Here is a 20,173-nt window from a genome sequence, read left to right on the forward strand (position 1 = left end):
CTATACTGAAAAAAAATATCACACGCTCATATCAAATACTCTTCACACATAAATACCCATAAACCAACCCAACCGTTTTAATAGGTCGACCCATATCGATTTTTAATAGAATTCACGGTATTTTGACGTATTTCGGCATTTGACGCGTTTTACCATTGAAATCTGAGTGTAAAAATATTGATTTTGGTATGCATGACATGTCAAACCGAAGTATAAGACATTTGATTTTGTGCTGCGAAGTGAAACGCAAGTGTATTCCACTTAGATATGAAATGTTTCATCTATTAGCACAGAAGTAAGTGGAATCCACTTGGCAGTAACGTGTCGATTTTTCGTAGTGTAGCAGAAGCTTTTCTGTATCCTGGAAGTACGGTTATGAGGGGAGTTGAATGATTTTGTACTTTCATTTCTAATTGATTTTTAATTTTATTTACTTTAACATGATATTAACTGAATCAACTTGTTTTGTTTTTATCCTCTACGAATACGCTATATGTAAAACAAATGTTTCATCTTCGAAAATATTTTATTCCTTGAAGAAAAAATCTTACGTAAGATTCGTGGGGAAATTTGCAAAATTTCGGAAAAAGTCCTTACATAATTTATGAATGACGCCAAAGAGACCCCAATGTGGTCCAAAGCATTATACCCAGCAACTCGTACTCCTACCTCCTACCTACCATGGTACTGGGATACGAGCAACCAAGGGAAGATCGGAGAATCGGTGGGAGCTTGTCGTATGCTAACAGGGAAGAGGGAGCTGTTCTTCTAGAAGAGCAGCTTGCCAGAGCGTCTGTTTTTCAGTCAGGGGCGGCTCAAACAAGCGTCTGATCCGGAGCGGACAGCTGAATTATGAAATGAGGTGTCTCGCCAGCTACCCCCAAGACGGCAGCCCCGTCGCGAGACTAGACATCCGCAGTCCTAGTAAGGGGTCATCCACATACCACGTGGACAGATTTTTGACGATTTTAACTAACTTTTTTTTTAACTTTTTTTTTAATTTAATATTAATTAAATAAGAAGAAAAAAAATGAGCGAAACGAAGTTTACCGGGTTGGCTAGTATGAAATAACACTCAAACATTTATCACGTTAGCTATCAGCTTTGCTCAGAGGATGTATTCGATTAAAAATCGACGGGAAATATAATGCAGAGCCACGCGCGGGAAATTTTATAATATAGTGTTACCAAAAAGATTTTGTTCATTTTAAAATACATTTATTTTCCAGCAACACTTCAAAACTTTTTTACAACCACTAACCTTGGATCAATGATGCAGTAAGGTGGTAAGCTAATAAATTTCATCCCATGGTTTATCTGGTTCAACAAGCAGTATTCAAAAGCTTTTTCAAAATGTTTCAACGCAGTCAATGAGAAACTGACTGCAACACTGTTGAATTACTAATTGAGAATCGATTAAAATTTCATTTACCTTTTGTGCAATTTCATAAAAAATAGGGCAACAATTTTAATTGATCATTTTTATCTGACTGAAACATTTCACAAATGTTATAAGACCTATATGAACATCTGTGCACCCGAATCAAAAGTGACAATAAAAAAATTAAAATTGTGACATTTTTTATGGGAAGAGTATTTAAATATGAAATTACAGTTACAGCTAAACAAGTCCGCAACAATTTCAGGACGATACATCGGCGTAAATGTGTGATATACCAGGAGCTAGCAGGATAGTCTCATTTTGAATAGAGGGATTATCTTGATTCACATAGTTTGTCTTTATTCTATACATGTCTCAGTTTTCTGTTATAGGTTTTCCTTACCACTAACTTGATGCTATATGTAGCTATAGTTCACCACAGATTGATGCTAACTTTATTTCGTGTTTCTTATTAGTGTTGATCTCAGCAGCAATAAACGAATCCAAATCATTGCGTTTAATGGGCTTTGATAAATAATTCTTATGTTATCTATTATTTGATAGTTGTAATACTTAAACAAGAGTAAAATATTGAAAACAAGAAAAACAAACGATAACAAGGGTTGCTGAACATGAATAGTTGAAAATCGTTCGAGATTTTTTGTATACTACTTTTATGTTGTTGTGTTTATCGATATGTCAAATTCAACCAAACTTTTATATTTCCAAGTAACTTGTGTCGAAATTTTTGGTGTATTTAGTTTTTTTTCTGTACCAACTCTTTTTCTTCATTTTCACATATAAATCTACGCTATCTTCCAATGCTGGGAGGAATACCTTGAATATTTGTATAGGTGATTTGCTATTCGGTGGAATGTTTTCATTAAAATATTGTGACATATTTTCGCTGTGCATTTACTTGTGCATACCTTTTTTATTGCAGTAAAACACGAACATAATGGACATAGATCGATGAAAAAAAGCGATCCATTCAATAAGTGAAACAAATAGCCTATTTGGTTTGGTTGTATGAGATATAACTTACGGCAGTCTTTAGTGTTTTATTTCCTCATCTGTTTCCAGAAGCGACAGATTGAGACCAAGAAGTAACAGATCTAAACAATTAAACAACAGTCCAAACTCATCGAAAAAACCTTTTGTTCGTTCGTCGCAATCACTCTCTCGTAAAACCTGCTATACCTATCATATGATTCTTCATTGTGGGTGTCTATCTCTTACAGTTGTCTTTTTACTCTATTTTAATCACATCCTGCATCAGCACATATAATCTTTTAGCTTATTCTTTGTTTTCCTACATACACTATAGATAAGAAGCGGCTGTTGAGTAAAAATTGCCATTTTCTTGGGTACTGGGTTGGTTGTCAATATCGTTAAAATATACCACGTTGAAGCTTATCACAGTCAAAGAATGATACGAGTATAACAAAATTGGTGTACATTGAAAAATTGTTTAAAATAGATCATGAATGGTTGAGAAGTGATCCGGCTCTATTTACTAAAAGTCAACAATTGTAACATATCATATTTAGTCTAAAAATGACGCATCCTACAAAACTAATTACTACTACTTAACGGAAAGTGAGTGCAATGTTTTGTGAAGTTTCTTTCCCCCTCTTGACTTTTTTCTGGAGTTATGGAAACGAATGATATTGCAATGGTTTGCTATCTGTTAACATCGAGTATTGCTGCAACGTTGAAAACAACAATATATCTTTGGAACAATCCGCAACCCAGTGCCCGACGAGAAGCGCTCACGTCCTTTCATCCTGAACATGTTCCAATTACATATTATGTACTGCACGCCACCTAATTGCTATTCTCTAGTAGCGCATCCTTCTCGCTCTCGCTAAAGTGATTGGCATTTGTGCTATTCTTATCATCTAGAAGTGGCGTTCGCACGTCCATGTCTTCTGTTTCACCGTTAACCAACGGGTTGGATTCTCCTCCACTCTTCGATACAACACTAGTTGCAGTTGTACTTCCACTTGTAGTCTGTTGTTGTTGTTGTTGCAAATGCTGGTGGTTATGTTCGTTAACGATTAACATATTCGATGTACTGCTCACTTTCATCTCCACGTATTCCTGATTTAGGCGCACACTATTTGGACTGGTTGTGCTAGAGGAAACGGAATTGATGTGGTGAGCAGGAGATTCAAATGGAAGTGCTTGTGGAGATTCCTTCGGTTCCTCAACTTCCTGTACGGTTTCCATCGTGGTTACCGGAAGAATCGGGGATGCGTTCTTCAGCATTTTACCCTGCAGGTAGTATGTCATCAATTGGCCTTTACCTTTCACCGCGACCAGGCCACGCTGCTCGAACGTGTACCCGAAGGTTTGCAGGATCTGACACGTTTCTTCCGTTACCTTTAGAATATATTGAATGTATGTTTTAGGTAAAGGCTTAAGTTAAAACAACTAACCTGAATCGCTCCTGCTTTTCCGGTACTTTCCATTCGTGATGCCACGTTAACCGTATTACCCCAAATGTCGTAGTGAGGTTTCCGAGCACCGATAACGCCAGCTGTAATTGGCCCATGATTGACACCCATTTTCAGTACAAAATGATTGAATGATTGTTCGTTGATGCCCTGCAGGGCTTTCTTCAGTTCTAACGCGAACTCAACCAGCAACGCCAAATGTGCCCAGCGCACTGAGATGGAATCTTCCGGTTTCACAATTCGCGATGGATTCAGTCCACTAGCTGCCATGTAAGTTGATCCGATTGTCTTAATTTTGATGACATCTTGAAACTGGGGTAACTCTAAAAGCTGTAAAGTTGGTACCAATTAGTCAATTAGCATGAACATAAAGCAATCTACTAACCGCATCGAAATCCGATATCACTTCATTCAAAAAGCGCAAACACTCAAGCCCTTGATTGTTGACTGTTTCCTCTGAGTAAAAGTCTGAAAAGTTTGGCATGCTGGCAAACAAAACTCCCACCTCGGCGTAGCTCTGGGAATACAGATCGTCATGGGACCGCTTGCGATTGCCCATGAAGTGTTCGGCCACATGTATCGGAAGCACATTGTACACCAAGGCTTCGTTTCGCCGTCGCATGTCACTGGCCCGTTCCTTCTGGTCGCTGACTTCCGTCTTCCACATAAAGATTACCCGGTCGACCTTGTCGATCTGAATGATATAATGACAATAATTATCACAACGATTAACCCCTTCACTCTTAGTGTGTGTGTGTGTATTCCGATCAACACTTACATGCCGAGCCAACAGGGACAGGGCAATCGTTACCGCGACCAGCAGGGCAGAAAGTGTGTAGCGCAGTGGGAACCTACAAACAGAGAAATGTTTTGAAAGGAAACCGGAAGCAAAAAATATCACGAGCAAATTAAAGTGTCAAAATACAGCCAGTAGTTAACGGGTATGAAACGGGCACTGCTGTTTGTAGCAGGATTTACCCGGAACGAATCACAGGCTGAACTTTTTCACCTTGGGTTAAAGTATAATTTTTTTACACATTTATTATTTCGAAATCCTCGTTCCGGAATGCTTCATCTAGTTGGAATATGTTGATGTAGCAATGAGTGGCTGCGTCCAGGAAACGGAGAGTAGTCATTAGAAGTTGTGGTCGTGCATACACACAATTTGTTCATAAACAAGTGTTTTTTATTTCAATTTATTGGAACTGTGAAGGATACAAAAAAAGCACACCAAAGTTTGATAGCTCTAGCAGGATGGTTAACCGTTACTGTTCGTAGCCTCGATATAAAATTTCGCATCTAAAAAGTTTGATCTCCACTATCCGGAATTGGAAAAACAATAGCAAATTTATTTGCTATCAAAGCACCGGTTGTATGGTCGTACAGTTACTAAAACACTCAATGACATACTGATATCCGAGAACAACATGTAGGATATAGCTTACTAGCTTAGTTTCCGATCTAACTCGGGAGCCAATACCAGCTCTTGTCGTTCAGTTACTAAGAACCGATTGATTGAGTTTGTAAATTTTTATTCTAAATCACTGCTGGCTCTATAATTTCGAGGGTTTTAGCTTCCGCAAACTTGAAATTACCATCTTGGGCTTCAAATTGACATCGAATACCAATTATCAGTTTCAAGGCACTGGGAATAATAGTATTGGGGACTATTTAAATGTTTTCATCTGCTTTTCACAGCTTTCCAGCGACACCGTACACCGATTTTACGGAATAGATTCGATCTTTCGTTAAAATGCTGCAGTTTCAATGGGTTCTTTTCAAGTTTAATGTTGACATTCGTTCAGTTTACAAACACCAAAAAAAGATGCAAGGATTGTCAAAAATATTTGCCTTTTTTTGCGCCCGAAAAGCAAAAGTCAGCAGGTTTAGTTCTGAGTCACCACTTGCGTTTTCAGAAGAAGAAAAAAAACGTTTTTGTTCCTGAGGCGTTTAGGAAATTGCAATTTTTATGTAAAATGGGCAGAGCCCGAAGAAAATGTTCATTTAACGACCACCTGAAGAAAGAATTTTTTTCCTGAAAAAAGGAAGCACAAATTGTGATATCGAGTGTACAATTTGTAGTGCGCGAACCAACATAGCCTCGGATGGAAAGTCAGCTATCAAAAAACACATTCTTACCAGTAAGCATCAAAGACCCAACCCAATTAAAGAAAATTGCATCGCAAGAAAAGTATACATTCCGGTAAGATGAAAAACCGATTACATTTTAGAAACTGGTTTTAATCTCTTATTTTTATTCTGTTTTCATCAAACTTTAACTAAAAAATATAACGTTTGACAAAAGTTTGGGTTTTTTCAACTGACTATCCAATAAGGTTGAGTATTGACGAAATGGTCCGGATTTTTATCATTCAAGAGTTGGTCAGCTTACGGATGCCTGATACACCCGTTCCAGCATCGACAACATCTTAGCACTATTGGACAGCAATCACAGCGTCAAGAGGAAGCCTTTCCGGACTGCCGACGATCCTGAGAGACAAGAAGCTCTATTGGATAATAAGGGGGAAGACCGAGGAACAGGTGGCGCTGCATGCGCTTGGCCGGGAGGTCGGTGCAACCGGCCAAACAATAAAAAAGAACCTGGCGAACATGGACATACAGCGGCAGCCCCGTGCACTAGTCTCTAAGCTGCAGGCAATGACGCAACAGCGAGGCTGAATAAGATTGTCAAGTGGATTTTCCCAGCAAATCGCAACGTGGCGGTGGTGATGGACGTCAAGACCTATCTCAATCTGGATGGCAACGACTGGCAGGGCACTTTGTATCTTTTTTTCTGTGTGGGATCACTGCGACTAGAGCTTAGATCTTGTGATATTGCCCCTGTGTTTTCTGTACTCCGCACTTCATATTATTAGCAATAACACTATTGAAGTAAGTGATACGCTTATCATTCATATCAGTGCTTGTGTGTAATTACCTTTCCGTTTCAAGCTTACTGCTCAACTATACCGAGCCTCTATCGATCCTAGCAATATCGCCTAGTTACAATTCTCAGGAAAGAACTTTCATATGTTACTCACACCAGTTTTATTATAATAGAGACTTATTTTTGTTAAGAGGAGAGTCAACAGGGGTACTGTAGAATCCAGATTGAAGGAAGGGTACGTGGTGGGGAGCCTTAGAATAAACCCATGCATAAAGTCCTTTGACAACCAAATGGCCTGATTCTATAAGATTCGAACCCACGACCACCCGCTTACCAAAGCGGACTCTGTAACCTTGCGGCTACGGAGCTCCCCACTTTGTATCTCACTTCCCCCACGAAGGAAGTGAACTCCGAGGAGAAGTTCATTTCACACACACTAAGTTCCTAAAAGTGCTGCGGGGGCTCGCAATCAGCGAGATGAGGATGTCAAAGCCTCGCTTCTTGACCGCCTGCCGGAAGTTGCGTCGTTCATCAAGAAATACTATAATGGCGAAGACGCCGTGTTATGGTCGGATTATTTTGTTGTGAGCGTTTTCTACAGCTTTATACAACTTTTCAGAAATCGGAAGTCGCCATCTTGGTTTAAAAATGGCATCGAACATCACATTTCGGTCTCTAGGAAAATCTTGACTGTTGATACCCTTTTTCTTTAGGGGTAACCACCCCTTAAGCACTCGTATGTCAAATTTGGTGGAAATCGGTTCAGACATTTACTGGAACATACAAGCAAAACTTGTTTTTTGTATAAACAGATAAATGATACTCTAGATTAATTTGGGTTTTGAGAGAAATCGAAGCAAACTGCGACCACGAGTGGAAGTAAAAAAAAATTGTAATTGAATATTTTGCACAAATTTCGCGCCTAAATGTTTGAAGATATATACGGTCTTTTCAAGCTGTCTTTTTTACATTTCCTGTATTTTCGGATTTTCTAAATCAGTTTTTTAGGAATTGGAGGAAAAATATCGGGTTTATCCTAGGACCTAGTGTATGGTACGAAAGAAGTGAAGCTCGTGATAGAACCGAAGCTGAAGATATTTTGTTCTAGATAGGCACATTCAAAGTAACTTTACGAATGACCAATGAGAAAACTAAGATTCCATGGTAAAACCACAGACAAACAAACGTGTTCCTCGATGACGATTTCATCGTTTAGACAAATAACCATCATTTTGATATTTTGTTCAGTAGGCTATGATCAAGCGTGCACACTCATTGGCAAAGACCAAAAACCGTCAGTAATACCATTGGTGTCGCTATAAGCAAAGACAAAAACTGATTTTACGAAAATTTGTTAGTAGGCAGTTAGCTCACGTGGTTGAGCATAAGTGTTATGTTTCAAACAAGGATTTTTCTTCGAAGAAGCACGTCTGTTTGTCTGTGGTAAAACGTTCTAGGGTAGCGGTTGTACATGTTGTGTGGCATACTGCCGCCAGCGATGCTGGCTGTACAAGGCTGTACAAGGCAAAATTCGACCGTCGCTTTGTTTGTTTCATGTCTCTCGGTAACCGTTTAGCTGGAGAGTACGCGCCCGTTTTTTTTATGGAAGCGCGATAAACATCGATATTTCAAAGTATCGCGTCTGTTGAAGTGCGCTCGCTTTCTCGATAGTATTCGGGATTAATGATGAAAAACATTTAAACGCGTCGCTCGCATAACGGGTGGCAACTAAAAATCTGGCATTTGTTGAAGCTCTACTCCACAACAAACACTCTCAGAAAGAAATGCGAGTATGTATAAGCTCTCTCTCCTCTTTATGCCAGTATTTTTGTTTTACCAGAATAGTGAACAGAAAAAGACCTTTTTGTCAAAATCATGGTTCAAGCCTTGTGGTTTGGCTATCAATCGAGAAGTATACCAAAAAGAATGTTCAAACAAAATTTTGATTTCATTTCATTTAAAATTCGACGTGAAGGTCATACAACGCTCTTGTTTCGGCATCATGGGAATGCTTCGTCGGAAGGCCGGCAATGTACCCCTATCTCAAATGGTCAATTTTTTCTCGGTAATAATGAATGTATCTCCATGAAAAATAAATAGTTTTTTCTTTAAGTTCATCCCCCTTTTTCGACTGCAGGAGAAAAAAAATCCAAAATTGTCACTTGCCACGGTGACACAATACCTTCCTTTCCATCGCATTCGAGGAGATGCATCTTTTTCTTCACAACCTCCTTTCTTACCATTAGGACGTAGTCGACACCGTTATCGATCGATAAAAAACAAAACAACGGGCAACTAATTTAATCGCCCCTCTTTTGCTCGGCCGAAGCTTTGCATAGACGTTTCTATGGGTAAAAGATGCCATTTTGTGCAATTGGTTTGATTTTTTGAAGCACAACTTAGTTTTGAGAAGCTATTAAAAATGTTATGTTGGGCGGGTATTGATGGTTACAAATTTTTATAGAGCCAAAACGGCTTGTTTGATCGGTGTGACGTCTTCGGCAAAGTTGTAAGTAATAATTGTGTCTTTCCGAAACAAAACATGTTTCTGTTTTTTTGAAAAACAGTTAAAAGAAAAATTAACAACAATTATCTTAAAAAGTTCATTCTACAAACATTTACAGAAGACTACCCAAACATTGAGAAATGTCCAATCATAGAGAAATGAGAAAAACGTTATAATTTAAAAAAAACATGTTTTTTAAAAACGAGTCATGTTTCAAAAAATTAGCGCAAAATGGCATTTTTGCCAGCAGGAAAGTCTATGCAAAGTATCAGTCAAATAAAATATTAAAATGAAAAAAAAAATATTACAACTGAGACATTTTTTATGGAACGGCTCAGATGATAAATCAATCGCCGTTATTACAGGGTGTTCAATAAGTTCGAATATACTTTGAAAATGTGTTAAAAATTAAAAATACAGGATATTCTATCCTGAATAAATTTTAATTGAAGCAGTGTTTATTGAGATCCTTTACGACAAATTAACTGGGAGCACATCCCCTTTGTGCTGTATGACTAGCTTGAAACGTTTTTGAAAAAAAATCGCGCGCGGCACGCACCTGGTGCATGGAGATGTCGTCCCAGCTCTTAGAATTAAGCTTTTAAATTGGTCCATAGTGCTCACTTTACGTTCGTTCTGCTTGGTCAGCATGTAGAACCATACATGAAGTCCAAGGGATTAAAGACCGGAAAGCTGTGAGGCCACTAAGACTTATCGAAGAAATCGATCAAATTCTCCCGACACCACGCTTGGACGATATTCGCCGTGTGGACCGGTGCACCATCCTATTAAAAGACGTAATGATCCTTCCCGAAGAGGTCTCGAACTGCCGTACCTTCTACAGAACATCGGCCTTATAGCACGTGGTGTTGACCGTATTTTTATTTGGCTGGAACATCCCCTCGAGTGGTTTTTAGTTTTAAAATAGTTTATTTGATATCGTGCCGTGTCTTTATGTTTAACTAAGCCAAGTACATTTTTTAAAATTCTAAATTAGCAGGGAAAAGAGGGAAGCACATCTTTTATATCTCGCGGCCGACTACGAGCTAGTGGGGATTTGAGGTGAGAGGAGGGGTGTTACAATTTTGTTTTTAACTATTTTATATTACAGAATGTATTCATATTCTATTTGAGCAGTTTTGGTCTGAGGTGTCTGCGTAAACATAGAGATGCCGAGTCTTCGTTTTAGTGTCTCCAGCCGGGTGTATCATTCTCTTTCAGTTTGTGACAGAAATTGTATTCTAGCAAATAGATAAAAAAAATCAAATTTTAATGCCAGCATTTTTTATAAACCCGTATAGCTGTGTCATGTACTGGAGATCACCGCTTCCCAGAATGTCTCTAACGGGTACGTTCGGTTGTTTTCCTCGGGCCCGAAGGGAATCTATAAGCTCAGACCTAACACCACAGTATTCGGTACACGACTGAACAACATGCTCGATGTCATGGTAGCCATCGCCACAAACGCAGTGATTACTGTCTACAAGCCCTATACGAAAGAGATGCGTGTTTAACGTATAGTGATTGGACATAAGTCTGGACATCACGCGAATGAAGTCCCGACCTACATCCAACCCCTTGAACCATGCTTTCGTCGATACCTTAGGAAAAATGGAATGTAGCCACCGTCCCAGTTCATCTGAGTTCCATGATGATTGCCAACTGTTGAGTGTTCTCTGACGCAAAATGCTATAAAATTCATCATAAGCAATTGGTCTTACGTAAATATCGCCATCAATAGCACCCACCTTAGCTAAAGCGTCAGCCTTTTAATTGTCCGGAATGGAACAATGAGAAGGGACCCACGCTAAGGTAACCCGGTAATTTTTATCTGTTAAAGCACTTAAAAACCGCCGTATTTTCCCCAGGAAATACGGGTTGTGCTTCACAGTCTTCATCGATCGCAGAGCCTCAATGGCACTGAGACTGTCTGTGAAGATGAAGTAGTGGTCTATGGGTAGGGTTTCGATGATCCCAAGGGAGTACTGAAAAGCAGCAAGTTCTGCGACGTACACGGAAGCAGGAGCATCGAGTTTGTAGGAGGCGGCAAAGTTTTCGTGAAAAACACCGAAGCCAGTGGACTCATCTAGATTAGATCCGTCAGTGTAAAACCTTTTATCATAACTAACATGTTTAAACTTATTGGAAAAAAATCTTAGGGATCTCTTGGGGTTGCAATTGATCCGGGATACCAGAAATGTCTTGTTTCATGGTGGTGTTGAAGAATATAGCATTATTAGAAGTATCTAAAAGTGCGACATTGGAGGAATCGTATGGAGAAGGATTAATATCTTGAGCCATATAGTCAAAATATAAAGTCATAAATCTGGATTGAGATTGAAGGTCGACCAACCTCTCGAAATTTTCAATTACTAATGGGTTCATAACTGTGCATCGAATTAGCAACCGATAAGAGAGATTCCAAAAGCGAGGTTTCAGCGGAAGAATACCCGCTAGCACTTCAAGACTCATCGTATGGGTCGACTGCATGCAACCCAAGGCAATACGCAAACAACGATATTGTATTCTCTCTAATTTTATGATGTGCGTGTTCGCGGCGGAGCGAAAGCAGAAACAGTCGTACTCAAGAACTAACAATATCGTTGTTTGGTATAACCTTAGAAAGTCTCCTGGGTGAGCACCCCACCAAGTTCCGGTAATCGTACGAAGAAAATTAATCGTCTGTTGGCATTTTTGTGTCAGATACCTAATATGACAAGCCCAGGTGCATTTAGAGTCTAACCAGACCCCGAGATATTTAGCGGCTAAAACCTGAGTGATTGTTTAACCCGTTAGTGGGAGCTGCAGCTGAGCTGGGTTATACTTCCTAGAAAAAACGACCAGCTCAGTTTTCTCCGGAGAGAATTCGATACCCAGCTTAAGAGCCCATTCAGACAAATTGTCTAAGGTATCTTGCAATGGTCATTGCAGATCGTTAGCCTCGCTTCCAGTAATGGATACAACGGTATCGTCTGAAGGTTGCCGTAGCGTGCATGAATTTGCAAGACATTTATCGATGTCATTGACGTAAAAATTATATAAGAGAGGGCTTAAACATGAGCCCTGGGGAAGACCTATGTAACTAATTCGGGAAGTTGTCGAATCACCATGTGAGAAATACATATGCTTTTCTGACAACAAATTGAGCAAAAAATTATTCAAGTTTGGTGAAAGTCCCTGCGAATGAAGTTTCTCGGTTAAAACTTCTACAGAGACAGAGTCAAAAGCCCCCTTAATATCCAAGAATGCAGAAGCCATTTGCTCTTTTCGAGCAAAGGCGAGTTGAGTTTCGGTAGAAAGCAACGCTAGGCAATCGTTCGTTCCTTCGCCCCGGCGGAAGCCAAATTGAGTATTTGAAAGTAAACCATTTGTTTCGACCCATTTGTCTAACCGTAAGAGAATCATTTTCTCCACTAATTTCCGGAGGCAAGAGAGCATAGCAATTGGCCTATAAGAATTGTGATCAGAGGCGGGTTTTCCGGGTTTTTGAATAGCAATGACTTTTACCTCCCTCCAGTCGTGCGGAACAATGTATAGCTCAAGGAACTTGTTGAACAAGTTCAACAAGCGTCTTTTTGCAGAGTCGGGTAGATTCTTCAACAAGTTGAATTTAATTCTATCCAACCCTGGAGCTTTATTGTTGCACGAGAGGAGAGCCATTGAAAATTCCAACATCGAAAATGGAGGCTCTTCCGTAGCTACTAAAAACGCGTCGCGAAAGGTCTTCTGTTCGGGGACAGAGTCCGGACAGACCTTTTTGGCAAAATCGAGTATCCAGCGATCTGAATACTCCTCGGACTCATTCGAAACGTTACGATTCCGCATGCGTCTGGCGGTATCCCAAAGAGTGCTCATCGTTGTTTCCCTCGACAACGCGTTTACAAACCGCCACCAGTATCCGCGTTTTTTTGCTTTTATCAAGCTCTTCATCTGTTTATCCAGTACATCGTACTTTCGGAGCAAATCGATAGTGCCTCTTTGTCACACCACTTGGAGGGAGGGCGCCGTCTAATCGCTACCCCGGGTATCGGTTTCGTCTGAGCTTGAGTCGCGGCGTCGATGATCAAGCGAGAAAGGAACGCGTATTCTTCCTCCGGAGGAAGTTCCACGTGGAACTCGATTCTTTGCGATATTATGGTCTCATAAGACTTCCAATCAATGTTACTTGTGAGGTCATACGCAATATTGATTGGATCCGTTGGAGTTGACCCATTAGCAATTGAGATAACGATTGGAAGGTGATCACTACCGTGGGGATCGTTGATTACTTTCCACCGGCAATCTAACGCTAGTGATGTCGAGCGAAGGGATAGGTCAAGCACGCTTTCACGTGCTGGAGGATTAGGTACACGTGTCGCTTCCCCAGTATTCAAAACTGTCATATTGAAGTCTTCGATTAAGTTACAGATTAAAGAAGATCGGTTGTCATCGTACAGCGACCCCCATAGCGAACAGTTAGAATTAAAATCTCCCAATATCAAAAAAGGCGCGGGAAGCAACTCTGCTATATCAGTGAGATGCCTCTGTTCAATCCGCGCGGATGGAGGGATATATAACGAAACAAGGCAGGTCTTTTCCATTCATATTCGTTTGAATGGCAACGACTTCAATATTCGAGATCGAGGGGAGGTCGATTCTGAAGAAGGAATAGCACTTTTTAATCCCTAAAAGTACCCCTCCACCGTGTGAGTCTCGATCTCGACGAATAATGTTAAAATCGTGGAAATTGAGTTGATCGTTTGAATTGAGAAAGGTTTCACAGAGCGCAAATGCGTCACAATTGTATGTATTTATCAAATGAGAAAATAGATCGAATTTGGGGATGATACTTCTGCAATTCCACTGTAATACAGTGATAAAATTCCTAACCTCTTTCGCCGTATTAGTCATCGAAAGATATGATAGCTGAAATGAGGGGCCAAGTTGCTGCTAGCTGCTTCAAAAAGGTTTTCACTGTAGGAAGAAGGGCAAAAAGAATATTTTGTAGGGGATCTGGTATGTTGAATGTTTTAAATTATCCAGTCCACAATATCAGAAAATTTTATGAACCCTGTTTCTTTTTTATCTTCTGATCGAGAAATGGGTGCACGAGGGGTTTTTGGTGCCCCAGGAAGCGGTGGGTACTCCTGGTTTGATTTAAAATTAAATCCGGGAGGTACTTGCTTCGGTTTTTCTTCACCGCTTGCTTTTTGTGTTGGCTTATTGGTCATTCCGCTAGGGGTTATCTTGCGACCTTTGCGAGAAAGATTAGGAGAGTTGATGAATCTCCTCTTCCTAGATCCTTCTGGCATGGCATAAGAACGGGTTCGTCAGATGTATCCTCATCGGTTGGCAGAAAGGAAAAGATGTTTTCTGTCGAGGGTGGCTCAGCCCTCTTAAGCATTTCTGCAAAAGAGCGCTTTGATCGTTCCTTGAGGGAACGCTTGATTTTTTCCTCGCGCTGTTTGTACGCGGGACACGCCGAAAGGTCATGCCGAGTTCCCTCGCAGTAAAGACACTTTTCAGTATTCTCACTGCAAGCGGTCTCAGCATGATTGCCTCCGCATTTGCTGCAGCGTGCCTTGTTGCAGCAGTAGGTGGCTGTATGACCTAACTGCTTGCAGTTTTGGCAATGCATGACCCGCGGTACGAACAGGCGTACAGGCAGACGAACCCTGTCCAAAGAGATGTAGTTCGGCAGTGCGGATCCGGCGAATGTTACACGGAAGGAATCCGAAGGGAGGAATTTCTTCTTCCCTTCTTCGATGGATACTGAATGCAATTGCTTGACATCCAGTATCTTTACATCTTGAATCAGGGGGTTCTTGAAGCAGCCAACCCCGTGACGCAAAATGTCATCGACCGTGAGGCTTCCTTCGGTAACCACACCGTCGATCTCCACGTCCTTGGCAGGGATGTACACGCGGTACTCTCTCGTGAAGAGCTCGTAGCTAGCAATTGCGTTTGCTTGCTTCAAGCTACTCACAACAACTCGCAGTTTGTTCGGTCTAACCTTTGTAATTTCGGTTACGTCCGAAAACTGTTTTGCCAGGTCCTTGCCGATTTGAATAATATTTAGAGGCTTCTTTATGGGCCTGAAGTAAACTACGAACGGACCTTTCGAAGCATCTGGGTAAGCTTTCACCCATGTTGCCGGTACCCTTGGTACGGGGCTAGGTAGCGGGGAAGGCAGAGGGGAATTGATGGGGGAGATCTCAATCTCTTCCCCATTTGTTTCCACATCCAGGAATAGTTGCACCTGCATGCCGTCGATTTTGCGGGAGCGTTACCGCACACAAACGATAAATATTCGAATGTGGGGGGAAAGGGGGTCAAGTAGTTGATATTAAATTTTAAAAACAATTTTTCAAACTACAATGGATCAAAATAAAAAAAGGCAGTAATACTAATACTAATAACAATAGTAATAATAATAATAATAATAATAATAATAATAATAATAATAATAATAATAATAATAACAATAATAATAATAATAATAATAATAATGATAATAATAATAATAATAATCATAATCATAACAATAATAATAATAATAATATTAATAATAATGATAAAAATTCTAAAGTGAATACTTCACCGAACGTCTAAGTCACGACCTCACGGCTGATAGTAAGATTAATCGAGCGTCTCCGCAGAACAAACAATGACGATCCAGCTTCGTGTTGTGACACAGTGGCCGTATCCTACACGCGACCTTGTATATGCCACTTGTAGTTGACTTCCACTCGCTCGATCGTATGATGGTCCGTGCTGCTAGCGGGGTAACAGCGGTGCGGGAGAATTATTCTTGCTGATATATCAGCTGCGTATCAGATCACTGGCGGGGTAGCCTGCCCCTACCAGTGTGCAGAAGATGTTTCTGCCGATAAACTGCAGGCTATTGTTATCGCACAGCACAAGAACTAATCGACAAAAAAAAACACCCGTACGATAACTCGTGTATTGTTATTTTGCGAACTCAAACGGAGATGAACAATTTGCGTCTAATCGAGACGGAAGCAAAACAACGAATGACCCTCGAGTGGTTGCCACGTAAAATTTTTGACCTGGGATTTGCCCGAAGAAAACCTTGAAATAGGTTTCAGGATTTTGGCCTTACTATTTTGTTTTATGGTCCGGTTTGGCTGTTTGCTAGCTCGATACGGAGTCGAATTCTGCTCATGGGCAGCACCGAATATTCTGGCAAAATCACGGTCCGACAGATTGGGATTCCTCTTGATGGTCTTGAAAATCTTACCACACAGTTTCTGGTAAACAGTTCCATTCTGATGATTGGCTTGAGGCTTCCGAATCGTCCTCAATGTTTCCTTGGTGCTTATTACCGGAGTCACTTCACGGTGAAATAAATTTCACTCTCACGCTCACTTCACTTTTTGAGACCTGTTCCCGATTCCACCTCAAGTGAGGTGACAAAAATTACTTTCGTGAAGTGAGATTGAAAGTGAAGTGATATTGAGAATAGGACAAGTGAAATGAGAATGTTTCCCAGCTCAAAAATTTCTATGTCCCAGAAAGTAGAATTTTTTCCGTTTGTTTTTTCAGATAACACCAGATCTTGACTTTTTTTACATTTCTAAGACCTTTGGCATTAAAAAAAATTTTTTTCGGTATCGAAAATTGTACTACGAAGCATTTTTTTCATCGGTCAAAAAGTTGAAACTTTGACTGCTTCGAGACACGGATCCAATTCTGATTCGTTTCGTTACTAAAAAATAAATCCAATATTTATCATTAGATCACAAATCAATCGATGTTTAAACCTTCCCCATCTTCGTGGAATCATTTCACCGTTCCAAATGGTCATGAAATAATTCCACGTGAACCGTCGCTTTTTCTGTTTTCACTTCAGTGATATGACACTCATAATTATCCAGATTCCACGGCAGATGTCACTTCGCGACATTTTTCTCACTTACGTGAGTTCTGGGCTGTATTCACTCCACTCTGATTCCACAGTCAAGTGACTCCCGTAATAAACACCCTTATTCCATTTGATATCACGCCCTACGGTATTTTTTGGCATGTCGTACATTTTCACTCTGAACTTTTTTTTGAGTGTTTTTTTTTTCTAGCTATACATAACAATGTTGAAAATTTATCACCAAGAGCCAATCCAACGCGCTGTTTTTGTACCTTAATCGAACATTTTAATACTGGTCCTGTTGAAATTAAATATGCGTAACTCACCGACGAACCCTGTTATTAGAAGGTTGTAAAAATATGACGAATACACAAGGTAACCAATTTATACAGTGCATGTTTATATTAAATAAATCCAGATTTAGAGAACCGGCAGCTGGGATATTGAGCAGAGAAAGATTTCGCTATTAAAGTTGCGCCTAATACAGTCCACGCTACTTCTAAAATTAATTTGTTTTAATTGAATTTAAAATGAGGATCTTTCGATTATTTTTTCAATTGTTATTCGTGTAAATTGATATTATTACACTCAAAACTTTAAACCGCTTTCGACTTACAATGTTATGAAATCGTTTGAAATGTTTTTAAGAAAATATCTTGGAATTGGCTGCATTTAGGAACGAGTTTACTAAGAGCATTTCAGATTTAAACTACATCAGTCTTTTGAGAAATTTAAATCTATTTTTTTCCATCTTGGGACGAAGATACAAAAGTTTCTGAATCATATTCAAGGTTGCTTTAGAATTTAGTTTCAAATGTTTGCTCACTATTGTAAAAAAATAGTTATTTCAAGTATTTTATTTTTCTAAAATCTATAAATCCAATTTGTATAATTTGTCCATAGACAACACTTTAGTGGCGATCAATATTTTTTAAAATTTCTCAAAACAAATACGCCCTTTTAAAAAACAACGTCTGTGTCCAGATATCTGTGAAAAAGTTCCGTGCGTCTTGTACTATTATTATTGTTTATGTTTCAAATTTGAATCAATTTCCACAAAACCTCATACCAATAACAGAGAAATGTAAGGTATAAAATAAGCATATAGCTCAAGAGTCGACAAATGAAGCAAAAAAAATATTTACTGTATTTAGTCGAAGAAATATTTTATGGCTTGACGTATAGAATGAACTCATGAAAATCAGTCAGATCCCACAATATACTATGCTGAATTTTGGTAATTTTGTCTACATAACATTTCCTTAGTCGAAGAATAAATTTCGGATTTTATTCCTCTATATTGGTTTGTTCTGCAATTTTCATTCGAATCCTAACTCACGAAGCAAATCAAGCTAAACTTTTTTATAGAAGAAACTAAACAGTAAATATCTCTCATCCACTTCAAATTAGATTTACACTAACTCAGTTAGTACTCATGTTAGCAGAAGATTACACTACTTACCTGTAACAATAAGCATCAGCGTTATTTTGATGAGATGCGACAGCTGCGTGATGATGGAAATGGCCATCAAAATGAGGACAGCAAAATTGCTAAAATACGACGGGTACAGACAAATGAATGACGGGTGCATTTCCGTGGACAGAAACGACACGTTGGTGACGTTCAGATTCATTGGGGTTCTACCGGAGGCTGCGAGCTGAAAAATTGGCAACGATTGGTTGGTGGAAAAATTGTGAAATTAGTAATAATTCCTGCAAACATTTGATTTCTTCACACTTTCATGACATTTCGCTCAAGACGCTGAGGAATCAAGAAGGTTACAGAAAAATTGCATTTCCGGTCAGGCGATCTGAGCATCGTTAGAGTGACTAAATAAACTTACCATGTCGCTAGCATTTGATATTCCTATGAGAAGCACGATTATGATTGCCGTTGATTTGCGTAGGCCGACACAGTCGTTGAAACGTTTACTGTTCAACGTGACGAACGCTGGCAGAATCTGAAATTGTCAATAGGAAGCGAATCAGCAACAGTTGGAGAGTATCGTGTACGTGCGAGCACGGCGTGCATTGGCTGCACCGCAGTAGTATTCCAGGTTCAAGGATAGTATGTTTCTAACTTTCCGTTCGGCAATTGGAACCACAGCAAAAACTCACACCCGTCCGTGGTGTAGGAGGAGCTTCGCCATGTGCAATAGTTTTGAATATCGTTAGCAAAATGGTGTCACGCGCAAAGAAAATATAAAAGAGGATGATGTTTAATTCTTTAATGCACTTTAATTCAACATCCATCTAAACGATAGTCTCTGAGTGGGCGCTCGTTTAATCAGCTTTTGCTGGATGTTGTCTTCTAGGAAAATTGTTGGAGCTTCCTCTCTGTTTAATATTCGTAACAAATCCTAATATCGCAGTAGAATTCATTTGGGTTTTAATCTGAGAAAAAATTTCGAGCGACAGATTGAATTCGTGGGATCAAAGTGCTTTTTTAGAAAATGAATCAAATCAATTCCATAAAATGAGGGAGTAAATAAAAACAATGCTAATTATTTTTTCGCCGTTTTTTCTAATTCACAAAGTGTTTTTATTTTTTTTTAATTTGGGAAACGTAACCTTGCTTAGTTACCGTGCAAATTTAGTTCCAGAAATATTATTCGAGTAGGGCAAAATGACTTTGTTCCCATAATGAAACCATAATTAGCACAAAGAAAACCGTAGTTTTTTAATTCACGAGAACTTACCCCGGGAAAACTTTCCGCCACCGATATGAAGACTAGAATCGCAATGATCACTAGTGGCGGTATAACAATTTCGAAGTGGACCGACGTCCTGGAAGAAACACAGAAAAACGGAAAATGTCATGCGGACTGTTGCAGCAGTGCAGTGCAGGAGGGTGGAGCGGGTAATGCGTTCTTCCAATGCTCCAGCTAATAACAGCACTATCATCAACAATTGGAAAACTTGCAGAATGAATGTCCGTAATAATAATTCTAAGGAACATGAAAGTTTCTAAAGCGTAGAATAGACACCATAAAACAAATTATTTTTAATGATATTATAGTTGAAATCAAAATCGAATGCGAGTTTAATATGAGTGTGCCAACAGCCAGAACGGGAC

General features: G+C 39.6%; 1 protein-coding gene across 9 annotated transcripts in view; it reads right to left on the reverse strand.

The window, feature by feature from the left end:
- Positions 1-1,684: 1,684 nt before the first annotated feature.
- LOC129730509 (adenylate cyclase type 3) overlaps positions 1,685-20,173 on the reverse strand; it is a 74,191-nt gene continuing 55,702 nt past the window's right edge. For all 9 annotated transcript variants that reach the window (XM_055689898.1, XM_055689897.1, XM_055689896.1 and 6 more), the window contains 8 exons: positions 19,797-19,884; positions 18,942-19,058; positions 18,560-18,755; positions 4,876-4,948; positions 4,619-4,691; positions 4,226-4,534; positions 3,823-4,170; positions 1,685-3,766 (listed from right to left, as the gene is read on the reverse strand). In XM_055689898.1, coding sequence (XP_055545873.1) covers positions 3,209-3,766; positions 3,823-4,170; positions 4,226-4,534; positions 4,619-4,691; positions 4,876-4,948; positions 18,560-18,755; positions 18,942-19,058; positions 19,797-19,884 — 1,762 coding nt within the window. In that variant the 3' untranslated portion in view covers positions 1,685-3,208. The remainder of the gene's footprint in view (positions 3,767-3,822; positions 4,171-4,225; positions 4,535-4,618; positions 4,692-4,875; positions 4,949-18,559; positions 18,756-18,941; positions 19,059-19,796; positions 19,885-20,173) is intronic.

This window comes from Wyeomyia smithii, chromosome 3 (genome assembly GCF_029784165.1).
Source record: "Wyeomyia smithii strain HCP4-BCI-WySm-NY-G18 chromosome 3, ASM2978416v1, whole genome shotgun sequence".
Taxonomy (NCBI): domain Eukaryota; kingdom Metazoa; phylum Arthropoda; class Insecta; order Diptera; family Culicidae; genus Wyeomyia; species Wyeomyia smithii.